This window comes from Catharus ustulatus, chromosome 5, assembly GCF_009819885.2.
Source record: "Catharus ustulatus isolate bCatUst1 chromosome 5, bCatUst1.pri.v2, whole genome shotgun sequence".
Lineage (NCBI taxonomy): Eukaryota > Metazoa > Chordata > Aves > Passeriformes > Turdidae > Catharus > Catharus ustulatus.
Genome location: NC_046225.1, coordinates 63,922,828 through 63,949,701, shown reverse-complemented (window position 1 = coordinate 63,949,701; position 26,874 = coordinate 63,922,828). Strand labels below are relative to the sequence as shown.

General features: G+C 39.5%; 1 protein-coding gene across 4 annotated transcripts in view; it reads left to right on the top strand.

The window, feature by feature from the left end:
- PPP2R2C (protein phosphatase 2 regulatory subunit Bgamma) overlaps positions 1-26,874 on the top strand; it is a 194,571-nt gene that overhangs the window by 45,993 nt on the left and 121,704 nt on the right. Inside the window, exon 1 of one of the 4 annotated variants that reach the window (XM_033059424.1) lies at positions 13,321-13,833. The exons of 1 other annotated variant lie outside the window; for it this stretch is intronic. In XM_033059424.1, the coding sequence (XP_032915315.1) occupies positions 13,764-13,833 (70 nt within the window). In that variant the 5' untranslated portion in view covers positions 13,321-13,763. Of the gene's footprint in view, positions 1-13,320; positions 13,834-26,874 lie in introns of those variants that run through there. 2 more of the 4 variants (XM_033059425.2, XM_033059427.1) reach the window with 2 other exon arrangements.

The following is a 26,874-nucleotide window of genomic DNA, read 5'->3' as shown; positions in this document are numbered from 1 at the left end:
CATTTAGCCTAACAGAAAATGCAACCATATTTTCTTTTTGTTATGTTTTTGACACTGTGTTAATGTGGGTTAGCTTTGATGGAGGGTGTGCAGCAGTATTATCTGGCAACGAAGAAGACTCATTTTACAGGGAGATAGGATTTTTTAAAAGCTTATACAGATTGACAGTGTTTATGGGCAAAGCAAAGCAAAGCCAACTGAAAATCAGTGGCACTTAGCTATGGGATAATCAGAACAAGTCAGGATCACGAGCAGTGTCAGCAGTCAGACCGTGAGGCAGGGTATCGTGAGGTAAGAATGGCAGTGGGGGTGGTCACAGAGGAGCTCTGTAACTGAAGAGATTACATAAATGACAGTGGGTATGAGGAACAGCCTATAGTCATTAGCATATGTAATTTCATCTCCTCTGGAGATACTCAAAAGCTGTCTGGATGCAATCCCAAGTAATGTGCTCTTGGGGACCCTGCTTGAGTAGGGAGGTTGGACCAGGTGACCTCCAGTGCTCCCTTCCAACCTTAACCATTCTGTGATTATGTAATTTTGTGATTATGGTAGACACCTTTACTTTAAGGCGTTTATACCCTCCCACCCATAAGATACATCAACTCCCTCTCCTACAGCCTGTGCTCATGGCATGAGGAATTGAAGGACATCCCTCCTTGATGCCTCTACAAAAGGTCAGTTTGCTGCTGCTGCAGTCTGCAGTGTTTATCCTCTTCTGCTGTGTCTATCATGTTGACTTTTGAACTTGCCTTTATTCCTGCCAAACTGCCAAAACCACAGCTCACTTCCCTGTGTTCCCAGACTACTCACTTGTTTCACTGCTTCTGTTCCATCCTTGGATTGCTGGTCACTGTGCCCTTAGGTATGGTGTCTCATAGATAGTTTTTTTCATGCCTCTCCAGGTTGTTCCTCCATGAAGCTGAGAGACATCATTCTCTTTGATTTATAATTGTCTTAAGCATTCTGTTATTGCATTACATTTCCCATGCTTTGGTCTTTGCCTTGCGCTGGCTCAGCAGTTCATTAGTTGAAATTAGTTCATTCTCTTACAGACTACAGATGTGCTAAGGCCTAGCAGTTATGCTTGCTCAGCAACTGTGTTAATCCCTATCTAGCTGTAAGTAAGGTTAAATATAATTTTGCAGAGTTTAGCAAAAATGGTACTATAAAGTAGCCACCCCTCCCCTTCTCTTTTGTTAAAGTGGTTCGTGAGGCACTGGATTTTGGTTTTGCTTAGCAGACCTTTCTTCTCCACCAGCAGATTATGCTGGGGCATTTTGGCCTCTGTTTGGTGACAGCTCCTGTTTTCCCCTTTGCCAAATTAAATTTTCTCTTACACACTGTTGCTTGCAGTTGTGGTTCCAGATCCTGCTCAGGTGACTGCTTTTCTGTGACATAAAGTAATTGTCAATGCAAAAACTTGAAACTGACCTCAGGTTTGGCTCAAAAATGTCAGATTTCCTGGCCATAGTGAGCATCTCCATCACAAAGACACAGATGTATTTGTTTTACTTGGGATAATTTCTGGTTCTACAAATAATACATTTTTTATTAATGCCTGGGGCAACTTAAGCAGGAAATATGGTAAATCTCCATACCCAGATTTTTTTTTTCCTTTTGAAGTAAAGGAAATGATACTGTATTTCCCATATGAATTAACAGTACACAATTATATAATAAGGTAGGACTGCCTCCCTCTTGTTTTCAGGGAATTCTCAGTGTCACCACCTATTAGGGTTATATTCATGCTCAGGATCCAGATACTATATCAGCAAGCATGGAAAGAATATTTGAACATTTGTGTTTAGTGTTCCTGCGTGCTAGGGGTTCCTGGTTCTAGGGAACTGCTCTGAGTGGGAGGTTTCGACACTGAGTAGGCAAAGCACTTTACCCCACGTTTTCAAATTCTCCTTGGGGCCAAGCATTGCTGTTGTTTTCATTGCAGCACTTAATTTGTAGGTGCTTAGTCCTTCATTAGGTTTGAAAATCAATTAATAGCTTTCCACTTGTACTTGTAAGTTTTCCTATAATTTGATTTGCACTTACTATGTCTTGAGCGAAAATCAAAATGATTTCATTTGATGTTTGCGCTTCCATTCCTTTCAGCTGATTCCTACAGGAGTCTTCTCAGTCATTCTTTACTTTGGAATTCTCAAATTCCCGTGTCAGATCACCTCTGTGATTTGTTCAGTTTTTCTGAATTTTGATTGCTGCTGTTGGTATGAGGGTGGCCAGAAGTGGAACAGAATCTTTAGGTGCATTTGCTGTTTACTGCAGTGTAGTATGGGATTTCATACTCCTCAAAATTCTGGGTTAAATGTGTCTTGCAAACTTTTAATGTCATTCACTACTAGCTTTCTTTCTACATTTCTGCATGCAAATTACTTTTTTTTTCTCTCACCATTGAGTACTTGTGTGTTTTTTTCCTGTGGGTTGTTTTTTTCCCCCATTTTAAATAGCTTGAATTTATTTTTAGCTTTTGTTTTGCCAACTAAGTATTATTTCCGAAATCTCAGCTCTTACAGCAGGTGCAGCATTTGTTACTGTACATCTGATTGCTGCAGTAGTTTAAATATTTGGATGATCTGCAGGAAAGGCTAACAGCAGAATCATTATTTGTATTGACACAACTATTTTTTTTCTTCTCTCTTGAGGCTGTTTTAGCAATATTGCTGTAAATATTATGTACAAAAAAAAAAAATCGAGTGCTGTATAATTTTCTAGAACAGCATTTTGTTTTGCTTTTTTGTTTGCCTCTGTGGCCCAGGATGGCTGGGATCTGCAGGTGCTTCAGATGGCTGGATTTGCATGTTAGTTATTGTTATTGGAGAATACAGAAATATGCAATACTTTTTGTGGTGTGAGGTAATGCTGGAGAAAAAGCTGTTTGCATTATACCTCTCTGAATTAATTAATTACACTGGTGAAAGGAAGGAGTCAAGTTAAATGTCCTGTCAGATGCCATGTCATTATTCTGAGTCCTGTGAATAACAAAGTCATTTGGGCTAAGTTCTCTTCAAACTGACATACTTGTATGACTGTGTATAGAATTCAAAACCATTAATAAATGATCCTGTATGTTGATTTTATTTAATAGACTTGCCATGGGCAGGAATTGTTCCTGAATTTTTATTACCTGAAATATTTTGAGGTCTGAGTTAGCAAAATGTTAGGAAGTGTCTGTGGTTTGCATTTTAATGTAAGAGTGAATATAATCTGCTAGTTTGATTTGATTTTTAATTTTTTAAACTCTGAAAAATCAAAGAATCATAGAATGTTAAGGAGTTGGAATAAGCCTTACAGAGCTTAGTCCCAACCCCTCCTGCCATGGGCAGGGACACATCCCACCTTATTCACTCCTTATCCAACCTGGCCTGCAACAGTGCCAGGGATGAGCCAGTGACAGCTCTCTGGGACACCTTTCCAATGCTTAACCACCCTCACAGTATAAAATTTCTTTGTAATCTATGACATAAATTTCTCGTCTTTCAGTTTGCACCCTTTTCAATTTGCACCAAATTGCAGCTAAAATTACTCCTTGTCCTTTCCCTAAAGTTCCTAACAAGCATTTTAGAGGTGTTACAAATTCTCAGTCAACTTCTGATATTTTATGAATTGTCATAGTATTTAAAAGAATTTCCTGTTTCCTCACTTGATTTTGGAAAGTTTTTTCTTTGTATTTCCTTTGATCTCTCCTCTGGATTTTTTTTTTCTGTTGAAGTTTTTCAAGCTCAGTCTCTTGAGGTTTCTGTATCTTAGTGGTTTAATCTTTTCAGAATGCTGAGTTTTGGAAGCTGTCTTAGAATGTGTTTTCATTTCTCTGTGGTTTGTGTAGTAGGTTTATGTAGTGTAACCACCCAGATGCTACACCAGGATCCTGCTGAAATTTGTGTTTTGATCCATTGCAATCCAGGAAGGAACCCTTAGCATGGATTTGAAACTGTTCTCATTTGCATTTCTCCCTCTCTTCCCAGTTCCTTTCTTGGATAAATATACACACAAATATGTCTACACAGTGTAAAGAAGTTCTGACAGTGCCTATATCCCTGCTATAAATTCCTTTATCAGGCTCCTTCTGATCTGTTTTAAGCAACATTTCTTTGGATTGTCCAGTGCCTTCAAGTGACAACTTTATAATTATTTTGCACCATGTATATATATGTAGATTTTTATTCAGTCTCTTTCCAGGATTTTCAGTCTCAGCAGGCTTCATGTGCCACTCCGGAGCCTGACGTCTACAGAAGCTATTTGAGATGTGGGTCATCTTGTCTTAGGGTATGAAATGAGTTTTGTAATTGCAGCCTCTCTTGGCTGTGCAGTGATAAGTCTTGTCTGGAGAGCATTTCTGACATTGTGCTCGGTGCCTTGCTGGGGAGGCAGCACACAGCTCTGTCCTGAGGCTGCACTGCTGTGACAGTCCCCAGCAGCAGCCTCTGGCTCTGTGTGCTCTGATGCCTGTGATCTGTTCATCATCAACAGCCACTGAAACATTTCCTTCATGATTTCCAGCCCTTTCCAGCAGAACTTTAACCATCCTTCTTAGGATCTACTTCTGCTTTACAAACTCATAATTTTATAGTAGTCTGGGTAGATTTTCTGCTTTTTGTGAGCAAGAAAGGGCGTAACATAAAAATTTTTAGTTTTAATAGACTATATGCAGCATGATTTTAAAGGCTTTCATGTAGAGACATACATTTAAAGAGTTTTTCTCCCCTTCACAGCAGGAGAACATGGCAGTGAGCTTTACTGAAGTTGAAGGGTAATTTGGAGAGGATCCTGTCCTAAAGGTACCTTCAGAGAGAAAGTGCCCCATAAACACCAAACAGCAGTAACAAAGTATATGCTGTCTCATACATTAGGTATAAGGCAATGTGCAAGGGATGCTGTACTTGAGTAAGTTAATACCTACATAAAGTATTTCTAAAACTAAACTAAATTAGCAAAATTAGTAGTAGGCCTTCTCCAGCATCTAATGCAATGATACCAAACCTAACATAGTATTTCTTGCTTGGAATATATTTATATTTGTATTAGCATTTCAATTTAAGAAACTTGTGAGCAGAGTAACCTCTGTAGAAAGTTACAGACTAATTTGCAAGCATTTGTTTCAACACTTGTCCCCAAGCCTACTTTCTTCCTCAGGCACTGTTTTCTTTTGTCCACCAGGGTCCCTGTCTTACCTGGCAGAATGACTGGCCTTGTCACTGAGAAGCTTTCTATGTGAAACTCATCTTGAACCCTTCTCCTATTTTTTTTCTTTTACTGTGGTGTTGTTTGCAGTGGAATAAATAATCTGCCTCATGTTTTAGAGGACAGAAACTTGTTTTAGAAACAGATTAGCTTCTTTAGCTAGGAACAGTGTCTCCTAAGTATCAGCATTGCTCAAAGTTCCTGCATCAGTCTCCTTGTGATAACTGCAGTAGAGAAGACAGCGTTTATGCTCATGTAATTTTTGGTTTAAATAGGCAAGGCAGTGGAAGAGTGAAAAAGAATAAGGAAGATAAATGATGTGGCTAAAGCCTCACAGGTGGCATTCTTCATCCTGTGCTCTTTCCCTTAGGCCACTCTTCCCATTCCTGCTGCAGTCATTGAATAGGCTTAACCTCCAAATTATTAACTTTTGGGAAAACTTCCAACATCTCCTTTTGGCATCTTGTCTGTTCTTTCTGCTTTTCCTTCCCCTATGCTTTTGCAGCCTTGCTTTCCATCTCTTGCTAAACCTACATCCCACTAAAATCTGTTACAGTATTCTGAAATTTGCCAAATTAAAACCTGCCCCTAGAGTGTGCAGAACTCACTCTTGGAATTTGTTCATGTTCTTGTTATCTGCTTCCCTGAGCTCACTAGCTGATAGGTTGCAGGACTTGTTTTAGACGTGATTTTAAACCACAAAAGGACTAGGCAAAGATGCAGTTGCTGTTTCTAGCACAGCTCCAGCTCTTTGGCTGTAGGCTTGATTCAGGCCAGTTGATAGGGAGCTCTTTATATTTCCAAATTCTTCCTTTCTTCACAGTGAGCACCTGAAAGCAGTGCCCAGTGTAGGTTGCCAGACTGGATTAACATATCATTATGGAGCACAGAGAGGGTTGTGGTGTGCAGCTGCTGTGGTAGGATGAGGAAACCTCCATTGCAGCCAGAATGGTGCAGTGGCCCCAGAGAGGAACAGTCCTGGGGGCACAGGGGTGTCATAGCTCAGGGCATCTGCTTTGCTTCAGGGAGCCTTCTTGCAAGAACCCTTATGTCCAAATATCCTGGCTGCATTCTCTCAGTTAGTAAAAATCATTAAATCAGGCCCTGAGCTCTTCATATTGATTAGTTTCACCACTCTCATTAGCACATCACAGAAAAATAATAGCAAACCTGCTGGCTCCTCTGTGAAAAACTGTGAGTGTGGTCTGTGTTCAGTTCATCCCCTGCTCTGGCTTTCTGCAAACCTTAAAGTGGCACTGACTCAGCCCAGGATCCTTATGCAACATTCACCCAAACAGAGAGGGTGAAAGACATTGACAGAAATTGGCTTCTGTAATTTAAATTACTCATGATAACTTTTAATTGCTTGCTTTCCAGAATCACCAGCTGCTGGGAGACATTAGTTTTACTTTGTGTCTGGAGTATGTTGGCTAAAAATAAATTAGTTCTTCTGGGTGGGTGTTATTTTTAGATTTAACACATCAAAAGAGGTATTGTGTTGAAGAAATTTTCCCTTTTTGAATAATGACCTATGTTTCCAATTGTGATAGCAGCCATTAGTTTTTTTCAAAATTGTTGGACTGCATCATAATTTTAAATATTACATATTAAATGTAACTGAAGACTGTAGAAAAATATGAATTAAATGCTGTAAATGTAAAGATTCTAAATGATTACTTATGAGTTGTTAAATAAGACAAAATTAATTTTTACTTGAGAGCTATGATTGATACAATTTTTCTTCTATTGCTTTTTATGTTAGCTTTTGGCAATATCCATTTGCTTTTGTTTAGCTTTCAGAAATAATCAAAAAAGGAACTGCATGTTAGTATATATATTGTATATTCTATTGGCTATTAAACAAGTACAAAAAGGACTTCAGAAGGACTTGGAAAGGAAAACTACACAGACTCAAGGGAGTGAATTTGCTATCTTATACCTGGCTGAGAGCTCTGCGTCCTTCTCTGCCAAGCTGAGTAGAGCTGGAGGAAGACTAGGGCAATAGATTTTTATCACATTTCTTGTGGCTTTGTCCTTTTAAATGAAAGTATTTGGAACAGAAGTATGAAGTACTATGTAATCTTATTTCTGTGGACATTTTAAGTAAATAAAAAATAGAAAAACTAATTTGCCAATGGTCTAACTGGAGAAGTCAGTAGCAGAGCATTTTTCATCTCTGCACTTTTGTAAAGGGAGACAATATCTGGCTTATAAACATTTTTGTTGGTAAGCAAATTCAGATGCAATGAACTATGATTGTTAAGGGCTGGCTAAATATTTTCTGTTTTTCTGCAGCTAGCTGTTGTATGTGTTACCTTATTTAATTTGAATAAACTTTGCACTGTTTTGCATAGTTTGCTGATACTAGGATGTGGTTGCAAGCAGATGCTGTCAAAGCTCTTAAAACACTTCTCTGATGTCACAAGCATTAAATTTAGGTAATATTTTAAGATAGTCTGCTTTTGGTGAAATTTGTGCAATTTCTAAGGGTTTTTTACCATCATAGTCTTTAAATCTCTTGTTCTTTACAAATAATTAAAGTTCTATGCCAATTTAAAATTCAGTTTAATGTCATTTAAACCACTGTGTTTTACTACATGAAATACAGAATGATCTGTATATGAAAAGTTTAGTTAGATGAAAAAATATTTAATTATTCCACTACTATTTCTTTCAATTGCAGTTCAAGCTTAATTACAGTAATTTCACGACCATGAGGCGCACCGGACTATAAGGCGCACTTTTTTTTTTGCAGCGAGTCTCCGCCCCCAGCTCCTCCCGTGCGGTTGCTGGCCGAGGCCCTGCCTCAACCTGGCAGCCATTGGCCCCCGGGCCCACCTGTACCCAGTGGGGCCGGGATATGTCCGCCACTGCTCCATGCAGCGACTCCGGGGCGCCGCTGCTCCGCGAGTTCCCTGGTGCTCCAGGTGACCCGATGTCGGCAGGCTTGCCCTGCGCCGCTGTTGCCCTGATTCCAGCGGCTTTCCCCACCCCGTGGGGCCACCTCCCTGATGCCGGCGGCTTTGCCCCCCGACCCGGGCTGCACCGCCACCCTTTCCCTCCAATGCGTGGCCGCTGCCCCAATGCCGCTGGGCTCACCCCGGTCCGGCACTGGCCTGATGCCGCCGCTGGTCGGGTTCTGCTCGGCTGGGGACTGTTGCGGGCTCACACTTGCAGGGTGGCAAATTTCGCAACTTTGTACATCAGATAAGGTGCACCGGACTATAAGGCGCACTTCCGGGTTCCGGGGAAAATTTTAGTCAAAAGGGTGCGCCTTATAGTCGTGGAATTACTGTATTCAAATTCCGATGGCGTGATGAATTCGGGGATAAAATGGAGAACTTGGAGTATCTGATGATGTTCTATTTCAGCTATTGAGAGTTTTAAATATTAAAGGTTGTTCTCTAGTGTCTGACAAAGCTAAATAGAGGTTCTTCAGGAAAATGTATTTAAGAGAAGAACATGAATGCTCTTCGGGAGCAAAACAGGATGGCCATGTATTCAACAGGTGTTCATAAACAGGATTACACAGTAACCTTCGATATGAACTCCCTTCTAATGTCTAATTCCTCCCTTTCTTCTGCTTCAGAGCTTCCTGCTGGAAATGCAATGAGCAAACATGATCAGCAAAGATTCAACCAAAGATTTGTTGATTTGTTCTCATCATCTTCAATTCCTTACTGTTAGACTATATTGTTACCAGTCCTTACATTCTCAGTTCCATTTGTACATTTGTACATCATAAATAGTACTTGATTCCTTCCTCGGGGTACTGGCTGCCTCTGACTTCCATTTCAGGCTTTTGTTTTTGTTTTTGGTTGGTTGGTTGGTTGATTGATTGTCTTTTGTTTTGTTTTTCTCTTCTACCTTCCCCTTTCTCTGATTCTTCTGCCCAAAACTCTGACAAAAGGAAATGTAGGTTTATTCCCCTCTTTAAATATTTTCTTTCCCTGTCCTATGAGATTTTGCTCCTGGCACAAATCCATTTTTTGTTTGTTTTGCTCCTTTTAACTCTTCTTTTACTGACACCTGTAGTCTGTATGGGCATTTGTGTCATGCCTACTCTTGCCTTTCACTTTCCTCCTTGACCTGCTGGCCAGTTCTCCTCCTTTTATGTCTAAGCTTGTTTTATTTTTGTTATTCAGTAATTTTTCAACCTCTTGAATCCAGTTTATTGCTTCTCTCCACAGTCCCTAATGACCTTCTTTTGAAGAAAGCTCTAAACCAGAACTCCATCCTCATTACTGACTCACTGTTTACCTAAATGTCGCTCTTCTATTTTTTAATTTACTTATAAATTCTTTAAGATAGGACACTCTTTTATTTCTCTGTTTGTACTGTATCGAGCTCAATTAGAGGGTTGTTTTATGAGTAGGATTGTGAACTACTGTGGAAGTCCAAATAACTGATATACTTTTGATTAAAGCTTTCTTCCTCACCACCTTCTCCCTGGGTATTTGACCAGATCAAATTATGTAGGTTATAGGTGGGATTGATAATAAGTAGCATTTTCAAGTGGCACAGCTAGTTATCTGCAAATGTTGGCTCACAAATTTGCATTGTGCTACAAATTTAGAGCAGAGTTTTGCTAATCTTTCTCATGTGAACTGACCTACTTAAGTCAGTGGAGTGCTAATATTTGCCACACAGTAAAGGATTTGGCTCATAATCTTAGGGAAAGCATTTGCATGCACACTGGGAATATTGTCTAGGGTTTTTGTTAAAGGCTTCCTCCTCATTCTGTTACTTCTTATGAGATTTACTTTTTTAAACTTAAAAATAAGAAGAGCAAGATAAGTGTGATTTGACCAGATGTGATGCCTAAGGGTGTTGTCCATGAACATCTCTAATGGTGTGTGAAGAAAATTACCTCTGGATGGGACTTAAAATTTTGACTTCACCAAAAAATGTCCATTTGGCTCCTAGGAAAAATGAAAGCACCTCTAACTGCTTAAATTACACCAAACAAATGACCAGTGTAGGCTCTAAATGAAAGACCATAGAAATTGCAAAGTTTGAACTGATTGAGGACAAATAAAGGACAGTTATTGCTGAGTTTACATGGAAGAGCAGGAACAACAAGAAGGGAAGAATTCTCCCAACCACTGTAGAAATTGCAGACACCATGGCCACAGAAATGTAGAGGTACTTACAAAGAAAATGGTTCCAATGGGTTTTTTTACAGATTGTCAGAGTGTCATTTTTTAGATGGTACTCATCATTTGCATAATTTATTATCTACTTATTTTCAATGATCAATTTTCTATATAATTCTTTGTCTCAGAAAAGAGAGAACACATGTTAATTTTCCGTGTATTTGCAGATACAAGTTGTTCCTATGCATTTTTACTCAAATGTGCTGCTTGAATGTTGGGATCAAATGCTCTGCAGGGTGACATTTCTTTCTGTTTTAGGAGTCATTACAGTAAGAGGAGGAAACTTCTCAGTGTTACTTTCTCAGGGGAATCCACACTCTGTAACACATCAGGAACAAAAGGAAGGCTAAGAAGAACCTCCATTCCATATTGGATGCAGGGGAAATAGTGACAGAGAATGAGGAAATAGATTAAGTACCTAATGCCTTCTTTGCCTCAGTCTTTAATAGCAAGGCCAGCTGTTCCCAGTCCCTTGAGCTGGAAAACAAGGATGGGGAGCAGAATGAAGCCTCCATAATCCAAGGAGGAATGATCAGTGACCTGCTACACCACTTAGACACACACAGATCTATGGGGCTGGATGGGATCCAGCTAAGGGGACTGAGGGAGCTGGTGAAAGTGCTCACTGAGGCACCTTCCATCATTTACCAGCAGCCCTGGGTGACCGGGAGGGGTCGATCCCACTGGTCTAGAGATCAGCAAATGTAAAGCCCATCCCTCAAATGGGTTGGAAGAAGGATCCAGGGAACTGGATCAGCCTGACCTCAGTGCCAAGGAAGGTCATGGAGCAGATCATCCTGAGCAACATCACACAGCATGTACAAGACAATCAGGGGATCATGCCCAGCCTGCACAGGTTCATGAAAGGCAGGTCCTGCTGGAGCTAGTTCATCTTATTCTGTGGTGAAGTGATCCTCTTAGTGAATGAGGGAAAGGCTGTGCATGTTACCTACATGAACTTTATTAAAGGCTTTGACACAGTTTGCCACAATATTCTCCTGGAGAAGCTGGCAGCTCTTTACTTGGATGGGTATGTTCTTTGCTGGGTCAGAACTGGCTGGATGGCTGAGCCCAGGTAGTGGTGGTAAATGGAGTTACAGCTAGCTGGCAGCTGGTCACCATTGGAGCTTTTGATTTGCTGGAGGGCAGGAAGGCTTTATAAAGGGATCTGGACAGACCGTTGTAAGGCCAGGCAGTTTGCACTGGTGCTGATGGTGTAAGTGTTGTGTTAAATAGCTGAGAGTAAACTGGCTGCTTCTTGTGCTCTTTGCAAGGACTTTGGCAGAGTTGGGATTTCACGTGCAGCGCGTTATGCTCATAGAGCCTTTTGTCTTTGGAAAAACAAATCCAAAAACATAATGTGTCAGGGAAGGGCAAAGTAAACCAGCTCCATCATACAGATTAGAACCATTTGGTCCAAACTAACTATCAGCATTTGCAAGGCTGCCTTCCTCTATTCTGAAGAGGATAAGGGAGATACTGGAGAGCTGTGGGTACCACCACAGTAGTGACCGATGCTGTCAATGCAGAAATAACATTCCTAGTATTGTCACCTCCAAAACCCACATACATGTAAAATGTGGTCTGTGCAGGTGCAAGTATGGAATAACTTCTCTTACTTTCCCACCTGCTCAAATGTGAAGGTTTTACAATATTAACTTGGCAGGCTGGACATGGTTCTGTTTTATTTTGCTTTATTAATGAAAAAACAATAAGAAGGCCATTCTGTTGCTATTCTTCTTTCCCTCCCAGCCTTGCTTAATCTTGAAATTAGATGTTTATCCCTGAGCAGGTTTTTACATAGTCCTCTACTTTTTTCAAAGTCACATTCCAGTTTATAGGAATAGCAGGCTACTTGAATTTTCATTCAAGAGCTTTATGTCCTAGTTCATTAGAAAGAAAGAAAAACAAATACAAAAAATTGATAAAAATTGTTATACAGTGTTATACAAAATACTGTAGTAATGCTGACAACTGAATTGTGCTTTCCATGTTCAATTCCAGGCCCTAAAGCACAAGATCTCCTCAATTGGTTTTGTGGTTGTGGACTCCCTTATCATGCTGTAGTGGTGGTTTTGGTACAGAGCCATTTGTTTTCTGTTCAAATATTTGAACTTCAGTGGTGCTTACCTTTTCTGAATACATACTTTCTGCAGCAGTTTGTGCTTTCTTGAATTAGATACCAAAAGCTAAAGGAAACTGCTGAACTGTCTGTTCAGTTGAAAGAATTTTGCTGTAATATAAGCCATCAAGCATTTGGACTAAAGAGCAAGCTTTATTTTATAATGCAAGTGAGTAATTTTCCTCTTCTACTTATTTTCATATTTCTGAGTATACATATTTCAGCACTGCTTTTCCTAGATGATAGGATAATGAGCTGAGAGAGTAGCAGGTTTAAGAAAACCAATGACCTGCAAGCATTCCCTTTGTCCAGCTTTTCTTTCCTGTACAGGGAAGCCAGAGAGGTTGTTTCTAAATACTTTGTAATTTTACATTTATCTGCAAAACTGGGGGTAAAAAGATAAGTAACAGTTATTTTATCTTACATCCTCTGAAGGGTTGCCTTGCCTCTGACGAATCCTTTTGCACAGGCAGATATTTGACAATTTCGGTAATGTTTTCAGAGGCTGACATTGAGCCACTGTTGCTTTTGCTGCAGATGACAGCAGGACTAGCACAAAATCGTGGCCGCATCTCCGTGTGCACTACGTGTCGATGCAAACGCGTTTAATCAGCTTGAAGTTTCTTCTCCCTGACGCCCTCCCTCAGCTTTGCTCGCTGCCCACTCCCGGCAGAAGCGCTGAAATGATTACCTGCAGTGTCATTTTTCACTTTGCTCCATGCAGATGCGGTGCGGTTGGGCCGCGGGCGGCGGGCGGGGAGGGGCCAGCGCTGATGCGGCACGGGCGTGTGACAGCGGCTGGGCTCGGCTCGGCTCGGCTCGGCTCGGCTCGGCTCGGCTCGGCTCGGCTCGGCTCGGGCGGCTCGGCTGAGCCCCGCTGAGCCCCGCTCCGCCGAGCCCCGCTCCGCCGGCACCAGCCGCTGCCTGCGCTTGTGCTCCGAGTACCTGGCGACACAACTGGGCTATTCTTTAACTCTGCGAGAAGTGCCTCTGTTCCCTTCACGCAAGCTCCCTGCTGGCTTTCTGCATCCGTAATCTCTCGGAGCCTTTTCTCCCTCCGGCTTTCTCCCGCTACTTCTTTTTTCCTTTTTTAATTTTTTTATTTTTTTCCCCGCTCGTCGTTCGCCCCCCCAATCTGTGCTGCCTCAATAGCTCTCATTATGCTGTGCTCAGTGGCCCGGTGTGTTCCCCGCCTCTGCTAGGCAGTGGCAGCATGGATGGTGCTCTTGTGACGACCTCTGCTGATGCTATCAGTCCACTGCGGATAGGCATGCTGAGTAATCCTGCTGTAAATGGGCGAGGACACGGACACACGGAAAATTAACCACAGCTTTCTGCGAGACCACAACTATGTGACTGAAGGTAACAGAAATACTGTCATTTTCCTCTTGCCTTGCATATTCTATGCCAGGAATGCACTGTCATGTTTGGAGATGTAGGCTGTTCCTTTTTTTCCTTTTTTAAGCGTGGGGAATTTCTAGGCGTTTTTCTGTGGGATGTAGCAACAGAATCTGTCTGAATTTGCTGAATCCCAAAGACATTCTGCCATGCTACAGCAGTAGATGAAACTACACGGGCTGGAGAAGGTCTTGCATTGTGCTGAGTTTTTGCTAGTGAGGTGTGCAGCACCTGGCATTGAATGCACAGTAGGCTGCAATGTACAAGATTGGAAGCACTTGATTATTAAAAAAAAAAAAAAGAAAAGGTTTGAAAGCACTAAAGTAAGAGAATCTGTGAAGTTGACTGTTTGCTGGTGTAATAAAGGTTATGCATCTCATTTTGGTAATTATATCCTGAGCATTACAGACGTTGCTCAGTTGATTGTTCCCTAGAGAACTGTATACATTTAGAAGGGATATGTAAGCATCATCTTTTGAAATGCTTCTGCCTTCTTTCCATTCCTGGTGTCTGTGCAAGGTACATGAAAGAAGAAAAGGCACCTTCATTTTAAATCATTCAGTGACTTGTAGGTTATTACATAAAAAGGAATTTTCCTGCAGGTGACATACATTAAATGCTGAGAGAATTTACCTTGAGAGTGTGAAATGGTTGGGTCAGGTCTTGGTCTGTATTTCCTTGCCAGAAAGTTGGTTTAAGAGTAGGCCATTTTAAGATTGATTGAACAGGAGAAATGTGTTCGTAGGTGCTTGACTTTGCAAATATATTTGTATGTACAGTTTTAACAGCACTTTTCAGCAGCAGAAACAGTAACTCAATGTAGGCTTATATAATATGAATGTACTTAACATCAGGGTCAACCAATACTCCTTGAGACACGGTCTTCAGATTCTGTCGTCATTTGATCAATGCTCAGTCACTTAATACTCCCATGCTGCATCCTGAAACGTGATCAGCTGATGCTCTCTTGACTATTGATGGTTTGAATTGTTTTAGATTGGAGAAAACAGGACCACAAGGCAGATTTTTCGGAAGAAAGATTAAAAATGTTGTGTACTATTACTGTTACCAGTGACTGGTGTAATTGCTTGCTAATCTTGCCTCTAGGACATTCTTTGCACTCTGGTTCATGTTTGGGTGCATTTTCAAATTTGTTTTGAAGTTTTGGTTAATGTTTTTTTTCAGAATGATGATTTATGTTTTGAGATGTGGTCACCTGTTTTCAGAAACTTTGTTTAAATTTGTAAATTCATGCCTTGGATTCTGCAAAACTCACAGTATAATTACTGCAGTGTACTTGGTACACGGTGAATTTCAGATGTGCAGCTATGTTAAAAATTGAATTTTCAGTCTGTTTTGTAATCTGAGGAAAATAATTCCTTATGGACTTTGCAAATCCATACTCTCCTCTTTTGTATGTCATGAGTGTTCTGAAAATTAGATGGAGATTTTTAGTATACTTTGTGACACTGCTGGAGCAAGTGTTAGATTTTTCTCATGTTTTATCTTCACTCGATACTTGGATCATAAGGACTAAATGTCCTTCTGTCATTGCACATTGCACATGGAGGGGCTTGTCTGAGATGGGTCAAAATACAATTTGAATATCAGTGCTGACCTGTATTATATTTTCCTTGTGATCATAAGTCTCGTGAAATCTGTTCTTGAAATCTTCAGTAGCAAAGTGTTAGTTTTTTATCTTGGACTAGTGTAATTGTTGTTGGGAATGCAGAGTTTGTCAGGTGTAATAGAATTCTCCAGATCTGTTATATCTGACATTGCCACACCTTTTAAAAGGTCTTGAAAATCATGAGGGAATGGATTTATCTGTGAAATTTTTCCAAGGAGACCTTCAGCTCAAAGAGAAGCATCACAAATTTTAATTTCTCATTGATGCACTTTGTTTAAAATGCATAATGAATACATTAGTTAAACTGATGCTTAAAATGTGCTTTGTTTGTTCTTCTTCGTGATTTTGTATTTTTTTTTTTCATTTAAAGATTTGGTTCCATGAAAGAACTTTAGGACTACTCATCTGTAAAGGCTGTAGTCCTTTCACAGGCCTTGTATTTGGTCCTGTGATGCGTTAGATGCAGTATATAGCAACAATAGAAAGGCAATAATATGTTACCTTCTTGTACTTCTTTGGGGTCCAATCCAAGTTTTACTTTAACTTTCCACCATTTAAAATGAAGAAATGCTTTATGTTGTGTCCAGTGAATTAAAGAAGTTATCAATTCATTGTTGTTCATGAATAACCAAAATTTTATCTCGTTTTCAGAGTATTAAAATCTTGGTAAGTGGTGTCCTCTGTGTCCTTGCTATTCCATGCAGCCTATTAAATTAATTTACAGAAGGTATTTCTAACCCTTATTGTGTACTTTCTTCCTCTAACTATTCACTGAGGAATGTAAAGCCAGCAATAATCATGAAGGTGTGGGTTAACTATAGCATTGCTTTACTTTTCTTCCTGTTTTACTTTTTCAGTGATTTTAAAAAGCCCAAACAGTCAGATGACATATGAATTCAGGGTATAGGAAAGCTGTGAGCCAAACCTGATTTGCTCTGCCAGTGGACTGAATTGTGTTCCTAACAAAACTGCTTGCTTGAGGAAAGTCAAATTTTATCTCTTTCATAGGTCATTATTTTCTAACATTGGTATCATCTGTAAAAAATGTGGCTTTACCTTGACTCTGGAAAATACAATTGTTTTTTAAATCTCAACTTTTTTTTTTAATTTGTTGTTATATAGTTTCTGGTAATAGGCATTATAGACACACATATGGCAACAGTGACTACCTGGCCCTGTTTCTCCTGTTGCATATGCACAACTAAAATATGGCATTAAAACAAGCAGAATGTGAATAATTTTGTCATTTAAAGTCTTTAAGATTATGTTACAGTTGCACAATGGAGAAAGGTGTTTTAATTCCAGCTGAAATCTACAGTGAATTTTTCAATAATCACTTTCAAAAGTAGTTTATGAAGCAAACTGCTTTAATTGGAGTTGTTTGTGTGAGAAAAATAGAAAGGATCTGGTAAGACTTGTAAAGAAAGAGAGAAAAAAGATCTGAGGCTTAGAAAATGTGAGCTGTGAGGAAAGATTGAACTTCTTTGCAAAGGTGGGGAAACACTGGGATATATTGCCTAGGGAGCTTGTGTAATTTTTATCACTGAAGTTTTTAAAAGCAGGTGACATAGATGTCTGTAAGAAATGACATGGGGATAGCTGAGCCTCCCGTGGGGCAGAGGAATGGACCAGATGACCTCTGAGATCTGTTCAGGCTTGTGATTCATTGCAGAGCTGTGTTTTATCTTAATTGCCTTTTGCACCACAGCTGTGGGAGCCAGCTGCCCAGGAGGTGTTGGGTCAGGAAAATGTGTTATTTGCACAGCAACTGGAGGAGCACTGAGGAGAGAGGAGAGGAACAGGAAGAGAAGATGGGTTGGATGGGAGAAACATGATCCTTCTGTACTGTACAATCTGTTGGGGAGAGGGCAAGAAAATTGTGAGTTGGGGGAAGGGGGATAAAAGAGGTTTTCTGTGCTGTAGGGGCAGAGGATGTCCTTCAGTCCTAGAGTTCCCTTGGTGCTTCCCGTGCTTAAGATTAATGGTAAAATTGACAGGACTGCTGATACACTTTGCTGTCTCAGGGCTTTGGGATCAACCACACAGGATGTGACTCAGAGCAGTGAGTTACCTGGTATGGTTCCTGGTAGGGGCAAAAAGTTGCAGGAATCAATGGTGCCAGTCTCTTACCCAATGCCAAATTAATTCAGTTACTCTGTATTTTACTGATTTAACAGAAATAATGAACAAAATTTTCTATTCTTGCCAAACTGTGTTGAAGGATGTGTTTCACCTCCATCATCCCTAATTTATTTGCAGAAATGCTTCTCTGGCAGGTGAAGGCGTATTGCAGGTTGCATGCAGACAAGTCTAGCGTATGAATCGATCCCTGCCTTTTTATGGAAAATCTCTGTTTTGGGAAGGAATACAAAGTTGTTTGTACTTCCAGTTTCTGCAGAAACACAGGTTCCTCCCTTGGTCTAGGCCTGCAAATGGAAGTGCAGCCAGTGGAGTTGCACTGGTGCAGTGGGGCAGAAGGTGACCTGCACTGTCTAGTCATTTATATGGCCAAATTATGCCATTTGGTTCCGTATGGCTTAACTTCTGTGAAAGAGTTAATCATATTAATGGTGTGTTAATGTCCTCAAAAATTATATTTGAATAATAATGAGAATTAGCAGTGCAGTATAAAACATGTTGAACCATAACCATGTGAAATGTTCACTATAGAAAATAAAGGATCCCATTTTTTCTTAATGATTTTAAAGAAAAATCCTCTACAAATAATGAAAACAGATTTGGGGCCTTTTTTGTGCCTTAACGAAAGAAGTTAGTATCTCTCTTCTTCATAGTCAAAATTAGAGCAAATTATCAATTTTCATCTGCCAAAAATAAATTTATTTATGAGCTTTTATTTCATAAACATGTCAAATATAATTTGAATTAGATCTTAATACCTGAGGTATTAATTGGATGAATACAGCAAACAAGTACCACTCTGCTGGCTCAGGCTCACCACTGGTCAGTCTAGATCATTGATTTCTCCTTCTTGTGAAAGATGCAAGAGGTAACTCTTCCTTTCAATCTTCAGCAATTCAGGATTTATGTTGTGAATGTTGATGATTTTAATCTTTTTACTGAACTAATTTAGAAACAGTTTTAGAATTACCCTGGAAATTATTGCTCATTCTTAGTCTAGTCGCTCGTGTAATTTATTTTTCACTCTAGTCGAGTGTGAATAGGGGTAAACCTTGTTAAAGCATAACTTTGTTCTTTGTTAAGCGGGATATAGTTATGTCTTTCTGTGCATGGATTTGGTTCTTTTATTCACAGTGATATTCAGATGAATGTTGTGGGTAGCCTTGAAGATTTGGATTAGTAAGGTTTATTCCATCCAAGTGATGTTGCTGACTTTGTAATCTTTATTCATGCAGCTTAGTTGGGTGAAGCCATGGAGGCAGAGCTGGAGTGCTGCTGTCACACTGGCTTGCTCTGCAGTCTGATCTGTTTGCTCGCTCACTCAAACCTGCATGTGGGGTTCAGCATGCAGGAAAATCAAACATTGGTACTGCTTGGAGCTTGGATCTGCACAGCACAGATTTTTAAGGCAATGTCTGTATGGGTGACGTGGCCAGCAGTTCAGTCCAGCAAGGCCAGAAAAGGCAGCAGAGATTTAGCCAGAGTGAATCACACTGTCAGCAGTGCTTGCCGTGATGCAGTACCAGCTACCTGTTCAAAGTACCATTCATACCACATTTATTAGGCTCATAATATTGTTGTCTCTATTTTACTTGCCAGATGTACTTGATGAAGAAATCATAAATCAAGATTGAGGTTAGGATGGTTGATCCTAGGCTGGGACTTCGGAGTTTCTTAGTTAGCTGTTCCCAGCATTCCCAAAGAGCAGAGCATGTTATTGTTAACTTGTTACTGCCGCCTCAAAAGGCCTGCCTCTTCAAGGATGAGTTTTGTTTTAAGGACTGGTTGTTAGACCATCCTAAGAGGGCACTTTAAGCCACTCTGAGCTGCAAGACATGTTTCAAAGGCATGCAGTTAGCTTGGTTTGGATCTTCATTTAATGTCATGCTCTCCACATGACAGTTATTCACCAGTGTCACCTGTACCTTTTAAAGCTTTATCAAGTGTGATTAGGCTGGACTGCAATCCTCCTGTTTGCAGAGGAATAAATCTCTGATGCTGGATCAGTGGTTTTGGTGGATTGCTCCTAGCGACTGATGGCAACCTTGGTTCTCTTTGCATGCATATGTAATCAGCAGATGATCTTGCACTCACAGTCTAAATAATAAATGAATTTTGTTGCAATCTAGTGCTAGAGGTCCTGGAGAAGTGAGTAAGATGCATTAACCAAAGAAAACAACCATCTAGAATGTTAGCTAAAGCCAAGCTCCTTTCATGACAGTGACAACAAGGAGCTGGAAAAGAACATACTTGAACCAATCTGGAGCTTTTCCAGGTGCGAGCAGACTAGAAACATTATAAATAGAAATGTTTATAGCATATTTAACTAATAGATTGAGCTACATATAAGCCTTTAAATCAGAAATTCAGGACATGAACCGTGCAATGTGTGTGTAAAATAAAATGCAGGCATGGAAATATGATCCATGCAAGCTCGCTGTCTCTGCCAGATTTTTTTCTAATTGAAACTGACAGTTAAAAAGTGTTGAATGGTGTAAAACTAAACAACACTGTGCAGGTAGAGTCACTGTTCACCGTAGGAGCAGTTTATTTAGTGTATGTGTCATTATGAAAACTGTACTTACCAGTATATTTTCTATGTTTTCCATGTAAACCTCAGGCATTTCAGCAATACATCATATATTTAAATGGTGAATGTAGAGAATGGTAGATGTTGCTCTTGTACCAGTTTAAAATGTGAAACACTATACAATAACACTGAATATTTTATAATGCAGAAGAGCTGATTAACTTTTATTACAGCCATAAAGAGGTAATCCGTCCTTACTGTTTACATTGTGTTACTACATCATTACTAGTTGTATCCTTGAAACTTTTCATCAGCAGTTTATTTAATTGCCATAGTAAGGCTTTGTCTCAAGGACTGTGTGCTAAGAGAACACAAAGTATTTGCTGGCTAATCTCGCTTTGGCCAGGGAAGGGTAATAATCTCAGAAAATTAGATAAAGTTATTATGGGAACTTTTGGAATTTTTTAAACAAGAAAGGGTTTTAAATGAACTTCTAGCCATGCTGAGGCACTTTCCTGATCAGCTATTTCCATATTCTTAGGTTAATGCTAAGTTTGCCCATAGTCATGAATTGTGGTCTATTTTACTGGTTCCTGGTAAACGTTCCTCAATTCTTTACCAGGAACAAAAGTCCCACTGAGCAAAGCAGCCTTCTATATGGTAAGAGAGTTCCTTTGCTCAGAAGTGTTACCTTGCTGAAAAGCTCTTGTTCCTGTTTTTATCATTGCTTTAATGCAAATACAAAAGACAAATAATAAAAATGTACATTAAGAGATTAGATTCCTAATAAAATCTCAGTACAACATGCCATGCAGTTCAGTGACTTTTGTGAATTATTAATATGACAGGGTTTGGGATCTGTATTGTTAAATACAGCAGTGTTAGTTTCTTTCATATTCACTCATCCATCTGATACAAAAAAAGAGAAGAAAAGGATGCAAACATCTCTGTTATAATGACATTTATGTGTTTTACTTAGAGTACAGAAGAAAGTAAGACTAAGAGTTGTCTAGTTCAACTCAAGTCTGATTTTTATTTAGTTACCGTTTCCATATTTCTTCCTGTTTGCAGTGCTTTTGTTGTTTGTGTGACTCAGGTGTTGCAAATAATCATTGACTACACAAAATAATATCATTTGCATATATTATGAGGTTAATGCTGCCTGTAGTAGTTCTGTGTGCGTTAAAGGCAGCCATAACATGCTCTACCAGTTTCTGGGCCAGTTTCTAGTAGAAATAAAGATCATCAGAGTTGAATTACAAGTAAATGATTGTTTATTTCCTTGTCTCAGTTTTTAATGACTCCATACTATTTCTCCTTATTCTAACATGTTAAATGGACATTTCAAATAGAAACTAAAAATAGTATTCAAGCAATGAACTGATCACCAATTATCAATAATTTATTTCTAAACTTCCATCCAGTCAACAAAACATCATGTTGTACTGTTTGAGAGGTTTCGATTTACGATAGAACCTGGCATGAGGTTTTTAGTAATTGTATAGCAGTAAATCAGGACCTGTCTGTTATTATTTCATAAATAATTTCTGATAGAATATCTTTATTTCTACATTGTGCTATGATGAAAAGAAAATTTCAACAAGTAAATAATACTAATACTAATACTAATAAAGATAATAATAACAATGATTTAGAAAAATTCAACAAATAGGCACAGTGGACTGGTAAGTGTAGGCCTGAACTGACTGCCAAGGCAGCACATGAGACTCTTTGTCATTCTACATGTTAATTTGCCACCCTGCTTGATTTTATATCTTTTATTGCTGCTGCATGCAGATCTGTGGTATGGGAATAACCAGGATAAGATGAAGTCAGATGTGTATTCTGTAGTCTTCTTTTGAATGGAAGATTTAGGTCAAGTATATTCTCTTTAATCAGCAGTGAAGCTCAAAGCAGAATTCACATATGCAATCTCTTTGAAATAGGTGTATGTGAATTATTACATCTTACAGCATTTCCTGGAATGCCTTACTAAGAGTCAAGTCACATTGATGATGGTTATTCTCATTGCTCAGGTACAATATGAATATAATTTTGTGCATGTTGTGTGCACTTGTAACACAAGTGTATGCTGCACTCACAGAAGTTTTCTGGATGACTGCTACTGCACGTTTCTGGTGTGTCTGTATTCCTCCCAGCTTCTGTGCTTGAAATGTGAATCTAAAAGTCCTGGAACGGCTATGGAGAAGTTTCAGCACTGGGAGACAGGAAGAGCTGGTATGTAGGGCGCTGTCCTTCAAGTCCCTTATGATTCACAGACTGCTTTGGTCTGTGTGACAGCGCTGGTCAGGGGACTGAGATTTGTCTCTGACTGGAGCAAAACTTTCCTTACACCATGGTGTGAGAAGAGGTGTCCTTGAATTTCTGATTTTCCTCTGTGGTGGTGATGAGCTGCAGCTTTCTGAGAAACTGTTTCCTTGAACATGGATTTTATTTTACATGGTTAAATGTGTCCTTACTTGATAGAGTAGATATTTCTGTGCTTCCACATGCATTTCAGAAAAATGAGGAAAATGGAGCACAGGCCTTCTGTGTTACTATGTAAATGTTACAAAAGGTGCTAGTTTTAAAACTATTAAGTTGCATCTGTTTGCAGTTATGATATTGCAAATCAGCCAATTATATTAAAACTTCAAGATTTACTAGCTGCAAGAATTCATGCTACATCCAAGGAAAAGATTTGAGTTGCCTTAACTTTGAACTGTGGTGCAGAAATTACTGCTGAATGTGATTTGTACAGAGTACAAAAAACCAGCTCTTTGTTGTATTGATTTCCCCCAGTTTTTTGTTTAAAATTGTTATATTGAAAATACCTTTTACTTTTTCATACATTCAAATTAATTTCAAAACATTTAAAATTGGGGATTTGTTTGATATTGGCATGGGTGCCATTATTGTCAGCAAATTGCCCAGTTCTCCAGAGGAATTTGTAGCCTGGGTGCCTGTCTTTCCTTCTCGGCTGCTGTTGGAGCCACTTCCATCACATGGAAAGTCTTAGAGCAGAGGGAAAGAGGCTCTGGTTAGCCCACCAACCCTGGCCTCTTCAGAAAATGTCAGCAAACTTGGCCTGGTTTACATTTGTCCCTCCTGGCAGGGGGGGAACCACCACAGCTGAACACTCCTGAGAGCCCAGGGGACCATGGGCAGTGCTGTCTTTGCTGGTGCAAAGTTGCCATCTGTCATCAGAGTCCCATTGCTGCTCCCTGGGACCTGCTCAGAGTGCACCAGGTTGGTCAGTGTGGTGAAGACTTCCAGGGTAGTGAAGCTGTGCTCCTTCAAAACCACCTTGTTATAAGGCTGTTTAACTTAAGACAATATTTATGCACAGTAGAAGGAAGGGAGGAAAGACAAACTATAAGTACATTGGTGAAATGTCTGACTGCTATCCTGGACTTACCTGGGAAGTAGTAGTAATAGTAGTAATGTTAAATGTGAAAGCAGAAAGCTTTGATTCTTCTGCACTATAAATAATTACTAACAAAGGCAATTGCCAGTGTGGAGAGTTGTTTGCAGAGGGATTAATTTCTGATTGTTAAGTGTAAGTATATTTAGACAGAAAATTATTTTTGTTCCTGAAAGCCAGGGAGTTGTAAATGAGAAGAATTAGCAATTTGGACTCCACAGAGCAAACACCAGACTGGTTATTACAGATGAGACTTGATGGAGGTGGTTATATTGAGGTTAGCATAGAAAGCTATTCCTGTATTTTACATTTTAATGACTGAACTTGGTCATTTCATTGTTAGCAGCTGAATTTACAGTTTTCTTGAAAAACTACTCAGTTTGACAGTCTCCTTTTCTGAAATGTTGCAAATATTTCAGAGCCCTTACCATCTCTCTTGCTAAGCCACCTTTGATCCAAAAATCTTCATTGAGGGAATTTGTGCATATGGGCACAGACATAGTCTAACACAATAATAGAATCCAAATACTTGAAACCAAGGAAAGGAATAAAGGAACTTACCATAGTCTCCTATACTTTGCCTTTGGTGGTTTTGCACTCCAGTCCAGAAATTGTGACTCCAAAATCTGAGATTTCATTGTGTAAGTGAAACCCCACAGAATTTTGCAAGGCAAAATGTATTAGGGAAATAGTTTTAATACCTGCAAGTTTAAAATAAATAACAAGTTGCTAGATGAAATTTTACTACCTGTGACAGCAAGAGACCCAAACATTTAACTAGGGCATGGAACCTGACACTAGGATAGCTGCTGCACAGTTCAATGAAACTTGAGCACAATTTTTTTGCATAAAAACAGTAACTTTACTAGTTTACACATCCTTGACGAGGAACTTGTTAAAGTCTTGTGTTTTAGCTTGCAAGTGGTGGTTCTTGTGAGTTTATGTAAAGAGTCACTGGATTTTTTTTCTGTTCCTTGTTTTGTGCCCTGCTGAGAAACCTTCTGATGGAGCACAGAGAGATTTTCCTTTTTTCAGTTTTATTGTTCAAAAACTGCTTCTATTGATGGAAGCATGAACAGAGTTTATTGACAGAGTTCAGTAGTAGCACATCGGGCTAAAGTAGAGATGGAGTGAAACACTTGTTCATTGTAATAGTTTAACATTAGTTTTACATTTCTACAAATCAAAATCCCCAGGACCAGTCTCTTCAGCTGTGGGACTACCCAGATCATGTCCATGGATTTCCATTTCTGTTTTCAAAACTACCTGCTTTAGAAACTGTTCACTTTTATGTTGTGTTTCTGTAAAATAACTGGTTACTTATGCCTAAGTATTGGATATCTACAACAGTAAGTGTGGTATCAGGCATGAGCTATAGTTTATCTGTATTTAAGATATTTAAACTCACAGATAGCTGTCAGACTGGCTATCAGAGTCTTTTTTCCACAGTCTGATTCTCAGATCCAGTAACATACCACATTTGAAGAACTGGAAGAAGGCTATGTTGATCAGCTTTTATAGTTCAAAATTTGGGCTGAATCTAAAATACTTCTGTTCCCCTAGATGTCTGACGTGTGGTCAAGACTGGAAATTATGTAAAACAGCATGAATATATTTGGACTAAATAGCTCACAGGTATAATTAACATTTTCCCCTGGTTCACACAGCCTTCTACCCAGGCAACAGAGTAGAACTTAGAACAACCTTAACTCTTAAATCTAATGCTCTGTTTTGAAGTTCCTTTTCATGTGCTTCTGGTGTGTGTGTTCATACTGCTTTGATTTCATTTTGGCCACTTTCCAGAGCATCTTTTAATTCCTTTTGTGAAATTTCCATGCCAGCTTTAATTCCTGCCAGAAGGCAACTGTTCCATCTCTGTTCAAGCAGGACCCTAAAGCTTTAAATTCTCCAAATTTATGTCTCTGGAAGTAATACTCGCTGCTCAGACTTCAGAGACACCAAGAATATGTAGATTCAAGCACTGCTGGGAAGAGAAATAAGGACATAGAATTCGTTCCTCAACTAAAATTATTTCCTTTCCATTTGCTGCTTGACTTGATTGTAGTGATACTTGGCTTTTATCTGCAGTACTTGCTACTGTTTGAGTTCCAGGAATCTTTATTACAAAAAAAAAGGGGAGTCCAGCCAAAACCACAACTCATTTGGTACTCTTTGCCAAGTTCTTTCTGCTCTCTGTGTATATATCCATTGAATCTTGTGAGGACAAGACCTGGGAGTGTCACTTAGTACCATTCTTTTACTGCCATTAAAAATCATAGATGTGACTCAAAATCATCTTGGACCTGATTAATTGATCTGTAGATGACCCTCAGGTGCAGGGGGAAGATATTTTTAAATTTGAAGAGTCCCTTCTTCTGCAACATTTTACTGGAAGGGAGTTTTTGGAGAGAGGCCTGGCAGCCTTCTTGGGTAATGTCCCAGTTAAATATGTTAATATCAACAGACCTGGTTGAAGGACAGGGTCAGGATTTTACCATGTTATCATAAAGGAAAAGCTAATGGCATTTTCTCTTTGTTATGACTCACCCGTGAACTCGAGGGTGGCTGAGGTTCTTGTTATAGATCTCTTAGGGCAGATTAGAATGAAATTACACTGAATGACTGGGTTTTTAATATATATTACATTTATATATTTATGTAGGGATTATTTTAGAATAATGTGCTTGCCATGGAAAGGAGGTATGTAGCCATTTTGGTTATTATCTATCTGTAGTAATATAACCAACAGTATCAAACTATAAAGATAGCACTTTAGAAAATGTCTAAGGGAAAGAAAGAATGAGAAGCAAAGGGCAAGAGTAGTTTATGGAGAGGAAAGATATCACCGCCTATCTAGCAAGGAGACTTATTTGGTGTCTGTTGGTTGAAGTGATGATCTCCATCTTGATTAGCTGGAAGTGGGGGAAGCTCCCAAAACGCAAAGTTCAAAGGGTTAATAAATTTTCAGGTTTGTATCAGACACCTCTGCCCTTACTGGAGGCTCAGTTTTGCACTGTCTGCTGTAACACTGTAGATCACATGCAGTCTTCTGGTGGAAGACCCCAAAAATTAGTCAGGGTCTTTGATGGTTTAGGACACCTTCTTAGACATGGCAGCTGCCTCTGATGGCAGTGTGCTTGAGCCAGTTGTGCCCCATCAGAAGGGATGAAAACCTTCAGGCCTATGTGTGAATGCCCTGGTCCTTCCCCAGGGAGAAGCTGTACCACTGAGTTATCTAAGAGTGATAAAAAAGCATTATCCCACCTCTGCAGGGTCTGTTTC